Below are 22483 nucleotides of genomic sequence, written 5' to 3'. Positions count from 1 at the left end.
TCCAATACATCTTCGATACACAACTTGTTCTTGCACACATCTTTGAAACTTCATTCATTTAAGAATTCCATCTAGCTTAATGTTCCATGTGTGTGGTGCTTGTCAGAAGCCATAAACACCTTTTGCAATTTGTATATTGACTCTTCTCTTCCCTTCTTCACAAATCCTTTTGGTTGTTGAATGAACACTTCTTCTTGTAACTCACCATGCAAGAAAGCATATTTTACATCTAGGTGGTGTAACTCCCACCCTTTTGATTCCGCAAGAGCAATAAGAATTCATATGGTTTCAATACGAGCAACTGGTGCAAACAGTTCATTCAAATCTATACTCAGTTGTTGTAAATAACCTTTTACGGCGAGTCTAGCTTTATATTTACTAATTGAACCATTCACATCCTTTTTTACTATAAATACCCATTTTTAGGGGTGCAAACGAGCCGAACCGAGCCCGAGCCTGGCCAGGCTCGGCTCAGGCTCGTTTAAGTTATATGAGGCTCGAGCTCGAGCTCGGATCGATTCGAGCTTTCTTTTACCGAGCTAGGCTCGAGCTCGTAAAGAGTTATATAAGCTTGGCTCGGGCTCGGGCTCGACTCGTTTTTATCGGTCGTGCCTAAATAAGCTTAAGCTCGGCTCGAGCTCGTTAAAATGCCCGTTTACTAATTGTAACGACCCGTCTCTGGTATGTTGTTTCCATGTTATTTATTTAGAAGTTTTCAAGAGGGACTCGGCGAGTCTATAGCCCGACTCGTCGAGTAGAGATGGGATTTCGAGCACGTGTAAGTCGGCGACTCGACGAGTCCATATTCGGGACTTGACGAGTCCGCCTGCCAGGAAGAAACCCTAAATCCCCGGGTTTGCTCACTATTTAAGCAATGTTATGTGCCCCAAACTCGCCTCCTTCACCCTCAGAGAGCTTGAGAGAAACCCTAAACCATTCCTTGTATGATTAAAGTGTTTTTGTGTGGATTCTTGAAGGAAAAAGAAGAAAGGACCCAAAAAGAGGAAGTATAGAGCAAAGATCCAAGACCAAAGTCAGAGTTCATTGAGGTATGTCTCGGAATTATTCTGTTTTGTGCTTAAAACCTCCATTAGAACACCTCTAAGGCTAGTTTAATGTATTTTCCAAGCTTTATGGTTGTATGGATGCCTTGTTGGGTCGAGATATCCCTAGATCTGTTCATTTAGGAGTTTTAGAGCCCTGATCTAGTGCCTTTTCGAAGTTTCTTTGCTTGAGAACCCTAGATCTAGCCTTTATTATGCTTTTGAGCCTTTTAATCTTCATGGGTGCATATGGGCACGTAAAGATAGAATCTTTACGTGTTAATCGAGCTTAGGGAGCCCAGATCTATAAGTTTTATGCGCTGGATTCAAGCAGAATCGAGTTTATAGTAGCTGCATGCATGCGACTCGGCGAGTCGCTCTTCCAAATCGGTGAGTCGAGTCACGAGTCCCCGATTTTTCCCCTTTTGAGTGATGCCGAGTGGGGACCAGTGAGTAGTAGAGTGGACTCAGTGAGTTGAAGGTACGACTCAGTAATGGAGGGACTCGACGAGTTGTTCATACAACTCGGCGAGTCTAAGGCAATCTTCTTAGCTCAAGAACAACTCGTCGAGTTGTTCATATGACTCGGTGAGTCGGATGCAGATAGCCTGAGTTCTAGAATCGAAAGGAAACTCGTCGAGTTGATACCATACTCGACGAGTAGACGCGAGTAGGGTTGAGAAGTGAGAATAGAGACTCGGCGAGTTGGCGGCCCAACTCGACGAGTCAGGTCAACTGTAGGTTGACTTTGACCGGGAGAGTTGACTTTGAACAGGGGTAAAAGAGTCATTTTACCCCAATACAGTTATTAGTATTTGATTGAGTGTGTTTATGGAATTGTAGCCGGGGAGATACCGGAGCAGCAGCAGATAGCTTCCAGAGCCATACACTCAGCAGCCACTTCACGAGGTGAGTTTCCTACCAGTAGGAACGGGTCTACGGCCAAAATACCGGCCCGTTTAGCTAGCAGTTAGTTCCGGACTTCGGTCCGAAGCAGTAGTTTAGGGTGCTTAATGTCTTTGTGATTCAGGCATGTCTATGTGTTATGTGTTCCGGACTTCAGTCCGATGCAGTATATGTGTTATGTTAGCAAATACGTGTTTATGTTATGCTATGTTCAGACAGTTCCGGATTCCGATGCAGCTAGTTCCGGACTCCGGTCCGATGCAGGGGACAAGGTCCTAGTCAGTTCCGGACTTCGGTCCGATGCAGTTAGTTTCGGACTTCGGTTCGATGCAGTCAGTTCCGGACTTCGGTCCGATGCAGTTAGTTCCGGACTTCGGTCCGGTGCAGTCAGTTCCGGACTTCGGTCCGATGCAGTGGGCAAGGCCTAGTATGTGCTTTATTTGTTATTGTATGGTATGTGGTAGTTTGGGGGAGCTCACTAAGCTTCGTGCTTACAGCTTCAGTTTTGGTTTCAGGTACTTCCGCAAGTAAAGGGAAGAGCTCGGGATGATGGCATCGCACACACCACAGCTTCAGTTTTTGTCCTGGGAGTTGATTCAGTTTCTTAGATATGTTTTGATACAGTTGTGACACAGTTTTTCTCACAGTATTTTATTATAGTTTTGAGATACGCAACGTTTGGTTTTATTATGTGATACTCAGTTTTATGATCTTTGTTATAATAAAAATGAAATTTTCGGGTCGTATTTTTGGGATGTTACACTAATACCCGAAATTCATAATTCCCGCAATATGTTTTTATTTTAATATATATAAATAATAATAAATAATATTATATAAAGGCCCGTTTAGGCCCGCGAGCCTAATCGAGCTTTGTGACATAGGCTTGAGCTCGAGCTCGTTTAATAAACAAGCTTAATATTAAGCTCGAGCTCGGCTCGGGCTCGTTTAAAATTGGTTTCGAGTCAAGCTTTTAACGATCCGATCTCGAGTAGCTCGCGAGTAGCTTGGCTCATTTGCACCCCTACCCATTTTAGCCTAGTTATGGTTGTATTTATGGGTTTTGCGACTAACTTCCAAGTACAATTCTTTTCAATGGAAACAATTTCTTCCTCCATTCCTTTGACCCAGTTCGGATTACTTCGAGCTTCATGACAGTTGGAATGTTAATCATCATTTAAAGATAGAAGTAGTTGTATGTTCTCAAAAGGTATTTCTTTCTGCTAATCGAAAGTGTACTTCTCTCGTACTAGATGCTTTCTAAAGGCAAGATACCTCTCTTACGATATCTTCCGATAAGTGTCATTCACTATCGAATGCCTCCTTGTTTCCTATGTTTACTTAATTCGCTACGAGTCTTCACCATGACGTTATGTTCACGAAAGCATGCGTTCAGCGTATCGGGACGAGGATATAGATAGAGGAAGGTTTAGATGCGTATTCCTCCTTATTACTCCGAAAAGTTATATGTCAGTTCTAATATCGTAATTAAACGTTTAGAAATCTGAACACATAAAAATTTCAAATCCGGTCGGAAATAGACCATGGATCCGATCAAATAATAGCATCATAAAGCATTTATGTCACACCCCCAAACCAGAACGGCGGAAACGTTCGGGGGCGGAGGACGTCATATTCAGTATCATAACAGTTCATAGAAAGGAAAGTACACACCACCATATATATTAAAGTTTCCAAAATGTTTACATAATCGTATTCGTTACTTGTTCAAAAGATAAATACATAAACATCCTTCAAAAGAAGTAATTAACGTCAGCACGTTAATCCCCAAAAGTTGATTTCCAAATCTGCTTAGCGGTTCCCTGAGAATACAAGTTATTTCAAAGAAAAAGTGTCAACAATTAAGTTGGTGAGTTCATAAGTAGTGTTTTGAGAAAATGTACGCCATTCGAAAGTTCGTGTATGTTTTCCAAAAAACGCAGTGTTTCAAATGTAAGGAGTTATGATTTGTTGTGTTGAAAATGAATGTATTAGATCTAGAAAATCCCATATTTTCCCCTAATGGTTGAGGTATGATTTGTTGTGTTTTCCAAGAAAAATCCTTATTTTCTTATAAAATTATGAAATGCATATGAATGTTCGTGTTATAAGTTGCAACTAATTGTACCGAGAAAATCCCTTATTTTCCTATTAGTTGTTTGGTTTGTATACAGGAAAAACCCTTATTTTCCTGACATAACTGGCAGTCTCTAAGACCGAAAATCGCAAGCAACCGACGTGCTCGAAAGGTGTGGCATAGTTTTATATAATAAAGCTATACGAAGATCGCATTTGTTAGATGAAGAATAGTTTTAATAGCTACTCTTTCATAAAAGCATAATACCATAATAATTGTATATCCGATGAGTTTTATAACCATACTAAACATAATATGCCTGTAGCGACGTTCTTCAGGCGTCGTAGCGTTATGACAACTGTCACCCCAAAAGACGGACTGTAGCTAACAGTCAGGGCGCGGGATCATGACTTCCCGTATAGATCTATACACATTTGACACGTTCTCCGAACGGGAGACTCTGGTTATAGACAGGACTTGTAGCGATACCTTTTATCAAAAAGGCAGTGTTTGAAGATGTACACGTCTCATGGATTCTCAACTAAGTCTGTATTAAAGTAGTAGTTTTGTATGCAAAGTTTATCCTTTTTCACAATGTTTGACAAAGCATAAATCATAAGTTTTTAGAATGTATAAAACAGCTTAGCAACGAAGAATACTTTGGAATTTCTAAATACTTTGTATAAATCTAGTGCATGCAAAGTATGACAAGAGTTTTCACATAGTAGTAATAAATCACAAGTGATTCATTTGTTAAAAACGAGTAAAGTGAAATTTTTGATGTAGAAGACAAGTTTGTAAACAAAACATATATATGTATATGGTTATATATATGTATAAGTTTTAAAAGATGATTTGGTATGTTTCGTAATTGTTGTTCATATTCTTACGTTTTTATTAGAAACTTTGCATGAAATAATCCTTAAGTTTGATACTAAAGACCTTTTTGTACTTATCACTTTTGTAAAAATGGTAATTAAACATATTTAAATGATTGTGTTTTAACTTCCTTAATGTATAAACATTGCTCAAAAATGTTAGAAGGTGTTAATAAATCTATAAACCACTTTTGACAGTTTTACCCTTTACTGTCCCTGTTTTTAGAAAACTCATAGAAAAATCATGGTAAGTCAAAAACTGAATCCGTCACCTCTGAGAGTTTATAAAATGAGTCTACTTTGTTCCTAATTTTTATTATGATTTTTAGTGGTCTCAAACTAGTGTGAAAATGAACATCCTCACAGACTGGTCCGAAAACACTTCTGAAATGACAGGCAGTTTTATAAAAATCGCCATAAATTGTAGAAAAATCGTATGAACGCGTGCGAGTAGTCCTTAGAAAGGTATAAACTTTAACTATTTGCATATTGTACAGTTTTGAAAGATATTAAGTTTAAGATGGTCAAAACAGTCCGTGAACAGGACTCAACTTTTCTGTAGAAAGCTGTCATTTAAATTTAAGTTATGTTTAGTGTTCTAACTTGTATCCCCCCCCCCCCCCCCTTAAAACTTGAATAAAACATGAAAATGTAGGGGTATGAACTCACCTTATATGAATACTTGAAGAATGGAAGGTTGAAGATGAACTTTTGGTTGTTGGTTTGATGCTCCAAAACAGCCACTCTTTTGGCTATGTTGCTGTCACGAAATTTCACAGCAAAAGAGCAAGACAAAGGGTAGTTTACTCACTGTTTTGAATCAATAATTTTGAGTATCATAACAAGTAACTTCCAGGGGTATTTTGTGGTAAAAATATCAAGCAAAAAGGAAGGTGTAGATGGGTGAAATGGTGGCTGAAACACAAAAGGGACAGCAACCCTTTTGTTCATGGTTTTGATGGCTTTGGAAGGAAGTTCTTGTTCTTGAAAATGAGATGAAGGTTGAGAGTAATTCCATGGAGTATTGGCTGGTAAAATGAGAGTAATGAAGAGTAAATTTCGTGGATATGAAGGAGGAAAGAGTGGAAGAGGATAAGGGGACAAAACCTAGACTAGCTTGTGATGGGATGTGAGTTTAAGTGATGTGATCTTGTCTAGCCACTTGCTTGGGTGGTTGCTTAGAGATAGAGTTAGTTAACTAACTAACTACTAGTTATTTAGTTAGTTAGGAGTTCTAGTTAAGGAGAGGGAAGGTCTTAATCTCGAAAATTAGAAGAGGGATTAAGAAGCATTCTTAGTAAAATGTCTTAAATGATTAATCACTTATTAGTTAAGTTGGCACTTATCTCCACCAATTCTCTTATCTTAATTGATTTAGAAATCATATTCCTTACATGAAATCACTTTAAGTAATGACCCATAACTAGTCATTCACTAGATAATAATACATATGTACAAATACATACATGTATACTTAGTATAAAATAACAATGTAGTTTTTATGTATTTGAACTTTAATGTTTATGTTTTATTCTTTTTATTCAAAACCACTTAAATATATTCTAATTATACCTTATAATAATTCATTTTATATTTTAATTTATTTAAATATAAAATTTATTGACCAATGTATAATTTCGTGACATTTAACCGGTTCACCATATCGTTAAACACGTTTTGTCACTTTGGTTCGTATATTTGTCGAATTTAGATCCTACACAACTATTAAGCACACGTTTTACATAGAACCTAACTTAATTATCAACTAGATACATGTTGATACAAAAATTAAGTTTGTTGCGTTCAAATGATGTTATATGCTAATTTCACAAACCGGTGATGGTTCGTAGCCATACATCATAACGAAATTTATCAATAGCTACTTGTTTTATATTTCACAGTAACTTATTTAAATAAAAGAGGTTAAATTCCTTCACCCATCCTTGATGAATTACTCATATTGCTTAATAATCAAAACATAGCATTGTACGATCGTTCCTATTTTTACCAATTGTTACAATTTAAGGTTATAAAATAAATCATTTAGCACATAAAAGCAATTTAGGCATCTAATCCTAAAGTAAGCTCGTGTTTGTGTCTAAAATATAGCAAACACTCATCTCATAATCATCGTTTAACATTCTAAGTTTAAGTTTAGAAATGTCCTACAATTCCTAGTTCGTTTAAACTAATGCTCCAATACCAACTGTGACATCCCCAAATTCACGATAATTTTAAAAATTTTATTTATGCTTATTTGAAAATCAGAGTATTTATTTTAAAGAATAATATTGCGGAATTTGTTCACAAAAAACATAATAAATATATTATCAAAGCATTTCCGAAGAAATGTATTTTGTTTATATGAAAATTCTGGGATGTCATCGTCAATATAGAAACATAAGCATAAACAAACCTTACATTCATTTACACTAGTGTTTACATCTCCTTTAATCTCTCAGTGTAATGTAGCTTCGTATCAACACATGTGATACAAATAAACTAAGTGGGTCGGGTTTGGAAACTTGGTGAGTACATAGGGTTTTCAACCCACAATAATAAAGTTATTATGTTACATCATCAAACAATTATCCCAATTACTCATCCCCATTATCTTCTTTATTTCTTAAGGATCTACCCTAAGAATCATCTATCATTCACTCATTCATTCCTAAGGATTGTCCTAAGGAATAGACACGAAGTCCATCGTTGCCGAGGTTTGTATAACAGACACTAAGTCCATAGTTGCCGATATCAATGGTTTTTAGAGTACATTTGATGAACGTATCATTTACAACACCTACAGGTTGCGAGCCTGCTAGTGTTCCATTGAACTGTCTAGAATAGTCTGTGGTTGTCATCTATACTTTGTTAGATGACTGGGCCATCGCTTCTCATCATCTTTCACCTTTCATTATTTATATCATCTTTCATCTCTCATCATTCATCTCATCTTTCATCTCTCATATCATATCATCTTTAATCTACCCATCTTTACCCATCATAATTATAGATTTATAGGTATCAAGAACATAGATAATATGCACACATGGCATTTAATTTATATTAAATATTTCATATCTATGTGTAAGATAAAGTAACTATGCACTCACTTGTTAAAGTGATGATTCCAAAGTCGGGCAGCGTTTCACTTCTAACAATTCTATTTTCCTTCGGCGAAACCTAGTATCATTAATGCTAGATTTTAGTCTAATATTTATAAAGACTATTTACGAGCAATATTGTTTTATAAGTGTTAAACAATACTTTTCAACTACTATATACAGATAGGGGCCAAACATGAAATGTTGGAGGGCATGACCATTTTGGCATTATAGCACTTCTAAAATCCAACAACCCTATGCGGTCCTTCAAACCAGATTCCCCGTACCGCGAGTAGTTAAAAGATATTATAATAACACTTTGTATATTATATTTTATAATATATAATGTTTATAATTTCATAATAACGATATTGAACTTAAACATAAGCTATACTTAAAGTAGAGTAAACATAACTCACTTACTAGGTAGTTTGGCTAGGAACCGGACTCTGCGGGGGTAGAACTTCCGAGCCGAAAGCTCTTCTTCTTGGAGACTTCTGAAGCTCTGGGACTTGCCTCTAGCACTTGGAAAGTGCTATGGAATGGGAGGGGCTAAGAGGGGTCTTTGAGAGAGAAAGAATGGGAAATGTATGATTTTTTAGGGTGATTTGCGCCTCTATTTATAGGTTGAGTCTGGTTTGAACGCGAGGCATTCCCTTGCTGAATGTTGGGCATTCGTGGCCAGGAGTCATCATTTGGTGCCAAGCCTTGGTGAGGAAGTAGTGGCTCAGATCGCGCCATGTGTCGCTCGTTGGTTACTCCAAAAACTAATTATCTTCTAAAATCCGTAAATTTTGCATACGACCTCCGTTTTTGACGTTTTTATATCCACGCGTAGGTATCGACAAAATCTACAACTTTCTTTTAGACTTCGTCGGCTAGTTTTGACTTTATTTTTAAAGTTATATTTTAATAGATTTAGACAGTTAAAATCCGTTAAAAATTCATAACTTTTTCATCTGACGTCCATTTTCGACTGTCTTTATATCATTAAGCTCCTATTAACGAGATATTCGATTCTCGTTTAGATTATGTCGGCTAAAAATTGATCGATCTAAAATTCGAATTTCGGGTTGTGCACTACTATGCTAAATTTTAGAAAAATCATAACTTCTTCATATGAAGTCAGATTTGGACGTTCTTTTTATGCACAGTCTCGGTTTGAAGTATACTACGACTTTCGTTTAGATCGTTAAGGCTAAAAAGTATTTTATTGTAAACTCACTTTTTACGATTCCCAGTGTCATGCCGGTTTTGCCGTAAAACTTCGACAGGTCATAACTTCTTCGTTATAACTTAGATTTTAGTGTTCTTTATATGTACAGAACCATTGTGATATATATTATAACTTAGCTAAGATTATTTATTCTAAATAATCTTCTACCAAAAAGTTTTTTTTATGCTTATTGCTTCTAAATTGACCAGCCCAAATCTGCAAGCGTTACATGCAGCTTCTCTTGAGGAAGCCCTTTATGTAATTCCTTTCATACTAGATGGTCATTCTAAACTTTTGAATTAACATAACACACACATAAGGACAACATACTTTAATTTTTATGTACCTTTTACCTTTACTAAAGTAGAATGCTATAATATAATACACAAATAAATGAAGTAGTTTGGTATTTGTTGCAAAGTTTTGTGGACAAGGAGTTGGAGAACTAAAAGGAAGCTGTAATGAAACATGATGATAGAGGAGAGTCAAAGGGAAAGCTTGACCCCGAAAAATATATAAAGGCTTATTTACCTATTACAAGCAATGAGCAACAAGTAACAAATTTATTGCAATGTACCTTGTGAGATTTGCAACTTTTGCTATTCCTTCTAACAAGCTGCAATTCTTAATTGAAATGAATATATATTCGATCCCAAGCGGGGATACTTCACTAGTTTTGAAAAAAATATTTACCAAAATACCGTGCTTTCAAAATTATTTACAATAATGTAGTAAATGGTCTATCAATGTAGGCCCACCTGTTTTATTGAAAAATAAAAAAAACCCACCTCTTTTAAGTTGTAGAAACAAATGAGATTAAAAGGTTTTGACGCACGAGAGATAGGTTTCGCCGGCGGCACGTATGTGGAGATGCAACGGGTCATCACTGATATGTACGAAGGTATGCCAATAACATCACAAAGCAATAATGATTCATGGATCCCATTTTCTTTTAAAAAGGAAACAAAAAACAAATATAACCCATTACTGTCGGCGATGATGGCATCTTGACGTCTTCTTATTTAATGTACTGAGCAGTAGTTAGAGGAGTTAGGAAGATGGAGGGTTGATGGTCCAGTTTAACAGCAAAAAAAGTGAATGTTCCGGCGATAATAAAAAAAATAAGACGATGAGAGAGATGGACAAACCGTCAATCCATTTTTATTTTTACTATATAAAAATTAAAAATATGGTCCTGCAACTATTTTACTACTTTTTGGTAAATATATTTAAAAGTGTAAATATTTTTTATGTTTGCTATGATTTGGTAAAAAACCCAATTTTGTTTCCTACTTTCCTCCACACACACCATGACCACTCAATCTCCATGTAATTTCTTTCTTTCCTTGTTTCTTGATTTTTGATTCTGGTTTGGTTCTAAGAATATCTTTGGCAAAGCTTAAAAAAAGTTTTTTTTTTTTTTGATTTATTATCATTTCCCACCTGTATAAATCAAAAAGAATATTTAGATAAAAAGTTTTTTTAAAAACAACTTATAGTTGTTTGACACTTCCAATCTACTCTAATAAATAAAAGTTTTTTTTTGCCACATGTCACACTGCTATTTAATTTTCTAAATATAATTTTGTGGTTATTTTAAATTTTTTTTTTCTACATGTTATTTTATGAGTTTTTTTTTTTTTTATTTTGATAAATTCAACATAATACTTTAATGTTATAATTACAATAAATATAGTAATAAATGAATATCAATTTCATTAATGGACTTACCTTCTTATTTTAAAATTTTCAAAATTAAAGCTCATTAGTTTATTTTGGTTATTTATTTAAATTTAAAAGATAAAAAAACATTCTCATGATAATAATTCATTATTTTTTCTTATTTTCTTATAAACTAGGTGTAAAATCCGTGTATTATACAGGTTGATTAAAGAAAATAAAATATTAAAATGTAAATAATAAGTATTTTTTAAAATAAAATTTTGAAATAAAGAAAAAAGAAACATATTAATTACAGTTTATTATAATATTTATTATATTTGATACTTTACATATATAAGTATAAGATTATGTGGCTTTTTAATTTTAAAAATTAAAACAAACCAAAAATTGACAAGTGGATAATATTTTTTTGAAAAATACCATAAAATAACAAATGTCAAAACTAATGAGAGATTGATATATGACAAAAAAAACCTTCAAGAAAAATTCAAAATTTCAAATATTTTGATATTTATATTTAATTTTTTTTAAAGTTAATCCATAGAGAAGATGGTGTCATGGTAAGTCATTTATCCTTAACCATCAAACACTCTTTATTTCACCCTATAACAAATTGACCAATATACCCCTTTAACCTAAAGTTAACATCGACACAAGAACGTCTCCATCGCTCATCCGTTCTCCATCGCATCTGTTCATCGCTGCTGCTGTTGTCTACCGTGAATCGCACCCCTCCTCTGCTCGCCGCCGTTAGCCTTTTTCCTCCCCACCGGACGGAGATCGTCGCAGCCACAGGTAAGATACCGTGAATCGCTTTCCTTCGTGTTTGTGCTGCTGTCGATTTCCCTAGCATCAAAACCATGTGCTGTGTCGATATTTTGGTTATCTGAATTTCTATTGTGTCGATTTTTTATTTTAATTGGAGCTGTCGATTTTTCCATCTTCTGCATCTGACATGAACTTGCTGTCTATTTGCACTGATTTTTTGGTTAGGAAATCAGAACTTTCAATTTGATATGAAATCAGAACTTTGAATCTGAATGTAAAATCAGAACTTTGAAATGATAATCGACTACTGTATCTGATATGAAATCAGAACTTTGAATGTGAATGTATCTGATATGAACTTTGCCAAACACCCTCTAAGGCCAATTGTGTATATGTTTGTGCTTCAATTATCAATGAAATTCTTTAGATGCTTATTTGATACATTGAATGCAACTTAGGTTATTGGTTGTAGATCTGATTAAAGTCGGAAGATGGGGCGAAAAGCTGGTGAGCTGCATATAAACGCAAAGAAGTTTGGTGGACTTTCAAAACCATGTATGAAGGATATGATTACATTTCTTGGGTGTTTGTCACTTAATCATAACTCTGATGAAAAATGCACTCGTCAACGACAACTACTAGACACCTGTTTGGAATCCCAGGTCTCTCTAATTTTTTAAATTTCATATCATAATAGTTCATATTTCTTATTATTTTGCATTGCAGACTGGCAAAAAAAGAAAACCTTGGGGAACCCTCAATTATCACTTGCAGAGGCTCAACAGAGGGAGGAAGTAGTAGTAATTACCAATTTTGGTTATTTTTTCACTCATTACCAATTTTTATTCATGATTATAAATCATACAATGTGGTATTAATATCTCTATGAAATAAGTTTTCATGGATCATCATGCACTTTGCTGGATGGATATTCACTTCTAGAATTTCATAAAATGCAAGTATTTGTATTTACTTCTTCACTTTATTCAATATAACTAAGGTGTAATGTATGGTGTATTGTTTGCGTATGTATCAATATATGATGTGTGTTTAATGATGGACAAGTAGTGAAAAATCTATAAGCTGTTGCTCATAATTTCTTTTTCGTGAGTTTATTGGTCTAATTTGAAAGAAAAAAGAATGTGACTAAATGTAATTTGGAAAATCCATAATGATATTTTTGAGCATTTTATGTATGTATATTGATCAAATTTGTTAAAAAAAAATATGTCAACAGTTACAGAATTTGAGTAATTATCTCTTTTTAATATTAAAAACAATTTGAATAATTGATACATACGCATAAAATTTTAGATTTTGAAATATTGTAAATCATCAAAACTATCCATTTAAATTAAAAAAATTCCAATGATCTTTAGATTTCAAGGGTGAGCAGAATACCCATGGAACCGAACTTCAACCGATTGAAACCTAACAACTAATTCGGTTTTATTCTCAGTTCTTTTATATCCATAAATTTGGTTATTGTTTTTTTTTTTCGAAACCGGTCCGGTTTCGGACCCTGACAACTTGGTGTGAACAAAATACTCGTTGAAACCGAACAAAATCGGAATTGAAACCGGTTAGAAAAGATACCTTATTTGATTTAGTGGATAGTTTTTCCATTATATTGGTTTATGAATAGGACTGGTAAGGCTAAAAATAGTTGGGTTTCTTGGTTATAAAACCCAATTATTGCCTTCCGCTTTGTAAATGTTTTTTCTTTGCTAGCTTTACCTACCTTATGATATGTAATACATGAGCTGTTAAAAAAGAAAATACAAATTTTATCAACCAGCAAAGAGAAACATCTATGAACATCAAGATTATTCAATAACAACATACAAAACCAGAACACTCAAACGTCTCATACATTGAACTCACAAACCCTAAGTTTCTCTAACTCTAGTTGACATTTAGAGAGAGAATCTTCAAAACTCTAGCTTCTCAATCCTCCACTTCTAACACCTTGTCAAAACCATCTCTCAAACTATTTTCTACTTCAAGATCGGTCCAAGTGCTCCATTCATTAATACCATCGACTAAACAATGACAATAATCAACACAATGCAACATATAAAATAATAAAAAACAACATATATTTTCACAATGTTAAGATTGTAAAATTTTAATAATTTCAACACCCTCCCCCCCCCCCCCCCCCCCCCCCCCCCTCACCTCAATCTTAACATTGAAAGAGGCTAATATTTTCTTTTGAAAATCATCCAAACTCCAATAAGTTTTTCAAGTAGAAAAATATGTTAGAATAAAACTTAATGACTTTGTAAAAATATTTGCATTCTAATTATGATAATCAGTATTTAATTAAACCGTTTGAAAAATTTTTTCCCTTACAAAATGCAAATTCATTTCTAAGTGTTTAACGGTTTGATGAAAATTAGGTTAAAAGCTAACTTAATATATAGTTGGTCCATTGTCACAAAAACATCAAAATTAGTTAACTCTTTTATTCCTAAATCAAATAACAACTTTACAGCCAAACATGTCAAACTCAAGCCAAAGTTCTAACTAGTACTTTCTTTGTGTTATACACACACACTTTTCAATATGTAATTAAACATTTAAATTCTATTGTAATTTGACATGATCACCAAAAGTTATTGCAAGAACACACACCATCATGAAAATGATGAAATCTCATGTTATCCCTAACAACAATCTCCCTACCACTAACCTTCGAAGCCCCACACATAACCACATGACAATCTCCACATATTCTTATATTCTTCACAATCCTAATGATTCCTGAATCACCAAGTAATCCATACGCCAATGCCAACTTTTCACTATGTTCCCACAATATCTTTGTCTTCTCATCATCACTCACTCACATCATAAGGCACACAACTCAAAACAGGCTTATACCCATCTAACCTTAATTTACACAAAAGATCCTCCAACTCTATCTTGATCTCCAAACTCCTAGGATGACCCATGTCACCCATAAGAAACTCATGAATTACCCCTTTTGCCCCTTCTACCCAACTATACGCATGATTCTTAATCAAACCCTTGGATCTAAACAACGCTCGAACTCTTGAAACATCATTCCATATTTTCGCAGAAGCATAAGTGTTTGAGAGTAGTATATAGTTTGCTATAGCATTTGGTTCGAGTTCAAATAAATGATTCGCAACAATTTCGGCAATTTTAGGGTTCGTATGAATACAACAAGAACTAATAAAAGCTCCTCAGACACCCGCATGGGAAAAAATGAGCATTTTGTTTATAAGATCATATGCATCATCAATGAGTCCAACCCTTCCAAGAAGATCCACCATGCATGTATAGTTGTCAGCATTTGGGGTTACATTATAGTCTTTTTCCATTACTTTAAAAAGATATTGACCTTGTTTTACTAAACCTCCATGGCTACAAGCTGTGAGGACTCCTAAAAAATGTTACTTGATTTGGTTTCACATCCGTTTTCACCATCTTTTCAAACAAGTTAATTGCTTTTTGTGCATATCCATAATCTATGCATTGCGAATCCAAGAATTAACGAGCTGTAAAAGTAAACGTTCTTTTTCAGGCATTTTGTCAAACACGGTACATACGTCATCAATACATTCACATTTTGAGTACATGTAAACTAATGCAGACCCTATAATGATATTATTTTCAGGTCTAAATCCAACTTTTTCAGCAACTTCACGAACCCATTTGGCATACTCACTTGCACCTAATGGGCACAAAACATATTTTTGCTTTTGTTCTTGTATTACATGTGTGATCGTGGATCCTGAAAAGTTTATTTCTCATATATAATATTTTGAAGTTTTCTAATAGATAATGAAAGATGTCTCCATAAGGCTAGGACTACTCGGTATGGGCCCGTAGAGGGGCGTTTTTTACTACGTGGAGGCACCTCAATGCCATGGTAACGACTAAGGGTGTTTGTTTGTATGGATCGGTTTGATTCGATTCAATCAAGTAAATTAAAATTGATTTCAGTTTTCAAAACATGGATCTGAATAGTCCAAATTAAATTCAAATTCGATCCGTTCCAATTATAATTCAGTTGGATCAGTTTTATAATTCGGTTTTCAAAAAACGAAACATTTTAAAACGACATATAATTATAATATGAGATATCTCCATAAAAGTCCCAATATTTTGGGAATTTTTTTTAATAAAGTCCTAAATTTTATTTTTTGAACAAAAAAGTCATGACTTTTTCACTTTTTGAATAGAAAAGCCCAAGAAACCGGCTAATTTATTCACTTTAGCTCTTTTTGACCTGTTCAGCAGGACATGGAACCAAATTGTTAATTTTACGAAAATAATGAAACTTTTTTGCAGATTTTATCAAAAAATTTATATAATGTATAAACATATTTTTACATATCTACATCTATTTTTATGTATTTGTGTATTTTTCAAGTTTTTATATGTATATATTTACGTAATTTTATGTATTTTAAATGTATAAACGTATTTTGTTGCCTATTTATATGTATTTTTAACCATTTTACACATTTTTATGTGTTATTTTTATGTATTATGTATTTATATGTATTTTTACGTATTTATATATTTTTAAGCTTTTTATACGGATGTTTATGTATTTTAAATTTATAAACGTATTTTTTTACGTATTTATATCTATTTTTAAGTATTTCATATATTTTTTATGTATTTTTATGTATTACGTATTAATGTTTTTTTTTAAAGTTTTTTTATATAAATGTTTTTGTGTATTTATGTATTTTAAATGTATAAACGTATTGTTTTTACGTATTTATATGTATTTTTTTAAAGTATTTTACATATTTTTGTGTGTTTTTATGTGTTTTTTTTATATATTATGTATTTATATGTATTTTTGCATATTTATGTATTTTTTTATTTTTCTTATATAGATGTTTATGTATTTTTATTTATTTTAAATGTTTAATCGTATTATTTTTACGTGTTTATGTATTTTTTACTTCAAGTCGTCTTCACCATTTCATCTAATTTGCACAGCTTTTTCGAGTATGTCTAGATGGTTTTACCACACACTAATATTTTTTAAGTTTTTCCCATTTGATATTTAATTTCAAGATAAACTATTGGGAAGAGCTTAAAAATGTGAGTACGTAGGAAAACCATCTACATATACTCGAAGAAGTTGTATGAATTGGATGAAATGGTGAAGACGACTTGAATTTAAAATTCATAAATATATAAAAAAAAATACAACTATACATTTAAAATACATAAACATCTATATAAAAAAACTTAAAAAAAATACATAAATACATAAAAATACATATAAATACATAATACATAAAAAAGCACATCAAAATACATAAAAATATGTAAAATACTTACAAATACATATAAATATGTAAAAAAATACGTTTATACATTTAAAATACATAAACATATATATAAAAAAACTCAAAAAATATAAAAATACACAATACATAAAAAAACACCACATAAAAATAAATAAAAATATATATATAAAATACTTAAAAATGCATATAAATATGTTTATAAATTTAAAATACATATGTAATGCCCTGTTCTAAAAGTATTCGTTCGTGGATTTCAGAAACCAAAGCTAGGAGCGTTTTGGTCATTTTTGGGAAAGGAGTTTATTTTGAGAAGGTTGTGGGCTGAGTTGTGCTGCTAGAAGCGTAGGGCTTCTCGCCACCTTTCCGTGGATAAAAAGTTCATCAGAAATGGATTTAGAATGAAGGAGTTATGACACTTTGAAGATTTGGCAATAATGGCCCTTATGGAGAAAAGTTCGCATGGAAGGCCATGCATGCATGGAACACGCGTGGGTACGCCCAGCGTAAGCTGGGTTACGCCCAACGTACTGGGGCAACTTGGTCGCGAATGATCAAGGCGTACGCCCAGCGTACGTGGAGGTACGCCCAGCGTACGCTAAAAGTTATGAAACCCTAATTTTTGGAATTAGCACTATATAAAGGACATAATGGTTTCAACCTTAGCCCCCATATCAGCCTCCCCAACCTCAGAAGAAACCCTAGAACGTTCATACCCTCATTTGGTGAGATCTTGACCTTGGAGAACCCATTTTGGTGGTTTAAAGCTTGGAAGAGGAAAGAAGAAGGTTGGCAAGGAGGAACCTTGGAAGCTAGAGTTTGTAGATCTGGGATGAGTGCCTCATTTCGGACCTCTTCAAGGTAAAAAGTTTTGAGCTTGATGATTAATCTCTTAGATCTCCTTTAGTTCAATTTTATGGACTTTTGGTCCCAAGATTGGGTCTTTGAGACTTAAGCACATTTCTAAGACCAGGGTTGCCTCCCTTAGAGTCATATGAGTCCCAGAAGCAGTAAAGTTCCAACCTTTATGGTCCTATTAAGTCCATGCATGAGATCTAGTCCCCTTTATGGAAGTAGAAGAGTGTTTTGAGAGTTTGGGTTGGTTTGGGCCATATAAAGTCACCAAGTCAGTGACTTTATGGCTTAATACATGGAATAAGGCTTGGATCCGAGTTTGTAGCTTCTGAATCTGGGTATTAAGCACTTATTAGAAAGTTTACTTAATAAGGCTGTACGTTGGGCGTACAAGGAGGTACGCATGACGTACAAGCCATCAGCCAGTACGCTCAGCGTACCTAGGAGTACGCCCCGCGTACGTTGTCAGATTTGGGCCTTGAGCTTTTGGGCCTCGGTGTGGGCTGTGTTTGGATTATAGATCTTTGGGCCTTAGTGGGCCATCAGGAGTCAGTGTTTTTGGGCCAAGTATATGTATTGGGTTTAAGGTAAGGCCCAATAATGGGGTTGGGCCCAATGTAGCAAATTGGGCCATTTATGGGTCAATAGTGGGCTTGGGAAGCCTACTTAGTGTTGGACCTTTTTATAGTAGGTTTTGGGCCCTAATTATGGACCACTATGGGGTAGGGGTAAAATGGTAATTTTACCCTAAGAGTGATTATGATATTGGGCTAAGTGATATTGTGATCTTGGTAGCTCGGGGAGCCGAAGAAGAAGCAATCAGGAAATTCCAGTCAGCAACCCGAAGGTTATCAGCAAAGTTCAGCAGTGCAGGTGAGTTTCCTTTGTGTGAATGGGTCTACGGCCATAATTTTGGCCCATGTAGTTATGATTAAGAACACCCGGGGGTTAGCCCTAGGCACTGTTTGCTAGTATGATATGCAGGACCAAGGTACGATGTCGGGCGGATGCCCCAGGGATGATTTGTATGATAGTTTATACCTGTTGTCTGTGTGATACATGTATGTGCCTGGTAGGGAGGTGAGTGTGGGCGAGGTCCCGTACCTCACCAATTGCAGAGTGTGGACGGTGTTCCACATCTCATTAGCAGCCGAGCAGGAGTTTATACCTGTTGTCTGTGTGATACATGTATGTGTCTCGTAGGGAGGTGAGTGTGGGCGAGGTCCCGTACCTCACCAATTGCAGAGTGTGGACGGTGTTCCACATCTCATTAGCAGCCGAGCAGGGGCGAGGCCCATGGTAGGAAATGAGTGAGTGTGACCTGGGCCCGTGTCTCACTATCAGTGGGAGCATGGACGGGGTTCTATGACTCATCAGTAACAGGACAGGGGCGAGGCCCAAGATAGGCGAGGCCTTATAACAGGAATCCAGTAGTATATGTCCAGTTTATGTGTTATGATATTATTGTATATTAGTATATGTTAGTGGGCGGGGCCCAGAGACAGGCGAGGCCTAAGAGAAACAGATATGTACACCGAGCGGGGCTCGAAGCCAGGCGGGGCCTGTTGTAGCGGGCGCGGCCCGAAGTAGTGGGCAAGGACCAGTATTAATAGTATGTGTATGTGTACGGTATGTGGTAGGTTGGGGAACTCACTAAGCTTCGTGCTTACGGTTTTCAGTTTTGGTTTCAGGTACTTTCGGTAGCGGAGGGAAGAGCTCGGGGTGATCGCATGGCATACACCATTGATTAGTCAGTCTTGGATGTTTTACTCTGATAATGAAAATATGTTTTGGAAATTAATACTCTGAATTATGTTATGGTTTATGATATGTTTTTATGAATATGGTTTTAGTAATGTTTTAAAGAAAATTTTTAGTCGGGATTGAAGGGACGTTACAACATAAACGATATAAAAATATACATATAAAAACTTACAAAAAGACACAAATACGTAAATGTATATATATGTATATATATATATATACATGATACATAAAAAATAATACATAAAAATACATAAAAAAAAATATGTAAAACAGTTAAAAATATATATAAATACATAAAAAAAATACGTTTATACATTTAAAATACACAAAAAAAAACATAAACATATACATATACAAACTTAAAAAATACAAAAGTACTTAAAAAATAGATATAAATACGTAAGAAAATATGTTTATACATTATATATAAGTTTTCACAAAATCTGTAGAAAAGTCTCATTATTTTGGAAAAATTAACGATTTGGTACTATGACATGTTGAACAGGTCAAAATGGCCAAAGTGAATAAGTTAACCGGTTTTTTGAGTTTTTCTATTCAAAAATTTAAGAAGTCGGGACTTTTGTATACAAAAAATAAAATTTAGGACTTTATTAAAAAATTTCCCAAAATATTGGAACTTTTCTGTAGATTTCCCTTATAATATTACCCAATTTTACACAAGAAACGAAATCAAATTATTTGGTTGTGATTTGAAATTTAGAAACAACTACTAAGAAGATATATTATAGTTAAGTATTTTAAAGATTGAAAGCTTTTGAGAGAAAATGCATAATAATGTTTTTTTATCGGGTGAAACGTTTTTGAACCTATTTGAAAAAATAAATATACAAAATTAATAAATAACTATATATATATATATATATATATATATATATATATATATATATATATATATATATATATATAAATAATAAATGTTTATTCTGTTTTTTTGGACTATTCGGTTCTTATTTTATAAACCAAAACCAATCCGTAATCCAAAATAATAATTCAGTTTTGTTGAAACCAATTCAAAAATCCAAATATCCGAACCAAATAGTCCAATCAAAGTTGTCCAATTGGACAATTTGATTTTATCCAAATAGTGAACAACCCTAGTAACGACTGGAACACCGCCCCAGTCTCCGATTATGATATGTGGTGTTATGAAATGTGGTAACGAGCACGAGAGACAACGCCCAATCAAATCATCTCCCTTTCCCTCTCCATCCCTCCCCTCTCTCTCTCTCTCTCCCTCTCTCCCTCTCTCTCTCCACCATGTTATAACATAGAAACACCAGCCTATTAGAAAAGTGTTGCTACATATGTGTTACATCATCTCCATTACATGTTTACTACCATATTAGTACCATTTGGAAATAGTTACCACTTCATATTATTTATTTTTTTATTTTTATTTTTATTTTTTACATTAGATTAATTAATATATATATATATATATATATATATATATATATATATATATATATATAATTTTAAACTTAAATAATCATTTTCTAATAAAAACATAAATAAATATATTATTAAGTTTATAAAATTAAATAAACATATATATATATAGTTATATATAGCTTAGGGTTTAACATAATTCAAACACAAGTGAAAGAGAATAATAAATTTGAGAAATACAATATCAGGGACCATAGTTGTACATTCATTTAAAAACAAATATGATTTTAAACACATTTACCTTATTGGTTTCCTTCTTCACCTATTTTCTGAAAAACGGGTCATTGGCCATTACCAAAACTCAAAGTTTCGATCTACCTCTTTTTAAACCATTTAACTACGTCTAAACTACCTCTTTGATAAATACATACAATGTACACAAAAAAACCGTGAAATAGCATTAACAAATCAAATTTCTCGTGGTCGCTCGTAGCCAGATACACGTCGCACGACACCTACGCCCCATGCACGGAAAAGTCCGGCATGCTTTACACGTGAAAACGGAAAGCCTAAAAGAACACAAACGTTTTTGTTATTATTTGGTTTATTTCAAAAAAAAATAATGCAATGATGGAGGTATGTGCAGGCTTGGATTTGGGCCGTAACTCGGGCAATTCTTTAAAGAAAAGGGAAAAAGGGAAAAAAAATGAAAAAGAAAAAGGAAAAGGAAAAAAATGCAAAAGAAAAAAGAGGAAAAATTAAAAAAAAAATTAAAAAGACCGACGCCTGAGAGATTCGAACTCTCGCGGGGAAACCCCATGTACTTAGCAGGCACACGCCTTAACCACTCGGCCAAAGCGTCTTTGTTGTACATGCTTGAATAATCTATCAATATAAACTATAATTTAAGGTTTTGAAGAATTCATTTACTCTCATTTTAAGTTTTTAACATAATATTTTATTAATGATTTTTTTAAAAAATAATAATATAAATAATCGTTTTCAATCTTTAATTAATCAAGTCAAATGTATTTCACTGTGCCGGAACCAGGAATTTTGATATGGGGTACAAATATTGTCAATATATTATATATGTAGTTATCCAATATTGAGCATTAAAAAAATCATGTTATAATCTTTAGTTGGGGGTACAATAACAAGAAACATGTTTACAAACAATATTTTTTTTTTATATATAAAGCAACCATCTAGCTCCGCCACTGTCCGATTCGGAACCAACATGCACTAGTGGTCTTGATCTTGCATCCAACTTTTTTAGATTAACCGGTTCAGCTTTTGCATGTGCTAGGCACCCAAATATACTAACATTTTCTAAATTCGGTTTTTTTACACAACTTTTCGTAAGGAGTTGTATCACCAAGGACTCTTGTGTAAACTCGATTGATTAGATTTGTAGAGTGATTTACCGCTTCTCCCCATAAGTATTTTGGAACATGCATTGCCTTCATTATA

At 34.0% G+C, this 22483-nt stretch overlaps 1 protein-coding gene, 1 non-coding gene and 1 pseudogene across 3 annotated transcripts; 1 reads left to right on the top strand and 2 right to left on the bottom strand.

Moving 5' to 3' along the window:
• The first annotated feature begins 11533 nt into the window (after positions 1 to 11533).
• LOC111880578 (uncharacterized) lies at positions 11534 to 12732 on the top strand. 2 transcript variants are annotated; one of them, XM_023877009.2, is made up of 3 exons: positions 11534 to 11702; positions 12148 to 12337; positions 12402 to 12732. In XM_023877009.2, the coding sequence occupies exons 2-3, from the start codon at positions 12167 to 12169 to the stop codon at positions 12471 to 12473; spliced, it is 243 nt and encodes an 80-aa protein (XP_023732777.1). In that variant the 5' UTR covers positions 11534 to 11702; positions 12148 to 12166; the 3' UTR covers positions 12474 to 12732. The 2 variants fall into 2 exon arrangements, with proteins under 2 accessions (XP_023732777.1, XP_023732776.1); XM_023877008.2 differs by having other exon boundaries at positions 11539 to 11702; positions 12134 to 12337.
• A 1551-nt stretch (positions 12733 to 14283) lies between these two features.
• LOC111880592 (pentatricopeptide repeat-containing protein At5g44230-like) lies at positions 14284 to 18252 on the bottom strand (annotated as a pseudogene).
• A 3538-nt stretch (positions 18253 to 21790) lies between these two features.
• Positions 21791 to 21872, bottom strand: TRNAS-GCU (transfer RNA serine (anticodon GCU)). The gene has a single exon. It is a non-coding gene; the product is annotated as a tRNA-Ser (tRNA).
• Between the last annotated feature and the right edge of the window lie 611 nt (positions 21873 to 22483).

This window comes from Lactuca sativa, chromosome 5, assembly GCF_002870075.4.
Source record: "Lactuca sativa cultivar Salinas chromosome 5, Lsat_Salinas_v11, whole genome shotgun sequence".
NCBI lineage: Eukaryota > Viridiplantae > Streptophyta > Magnoliopsida > Asterales > Asteraceae > Lactuca > Lactuca sativa.
Note: the sequence above shows the minus strand (reverse complement) of the source record. Positions and strands in the feature narration are given on the sequence as shown.

Excerpts from the sequence above, each read along its gene's own strand:
- LOC111880578 (XM_023877009.2), top strand. The coding sequence starts at position 12,167 with ATGGGGCGAAAAGCTGGTGAGCTGCATATAAACGCAAAGAAGTTTGGT. Across the intron at positions 12,338-12,401 it reads ACACCTGTTTGGAATCCCAG|ACTGGCAAAAAAAGAAAACC; the intron begins GTCTCTCTAATT and ends TTTGCATTGCAG.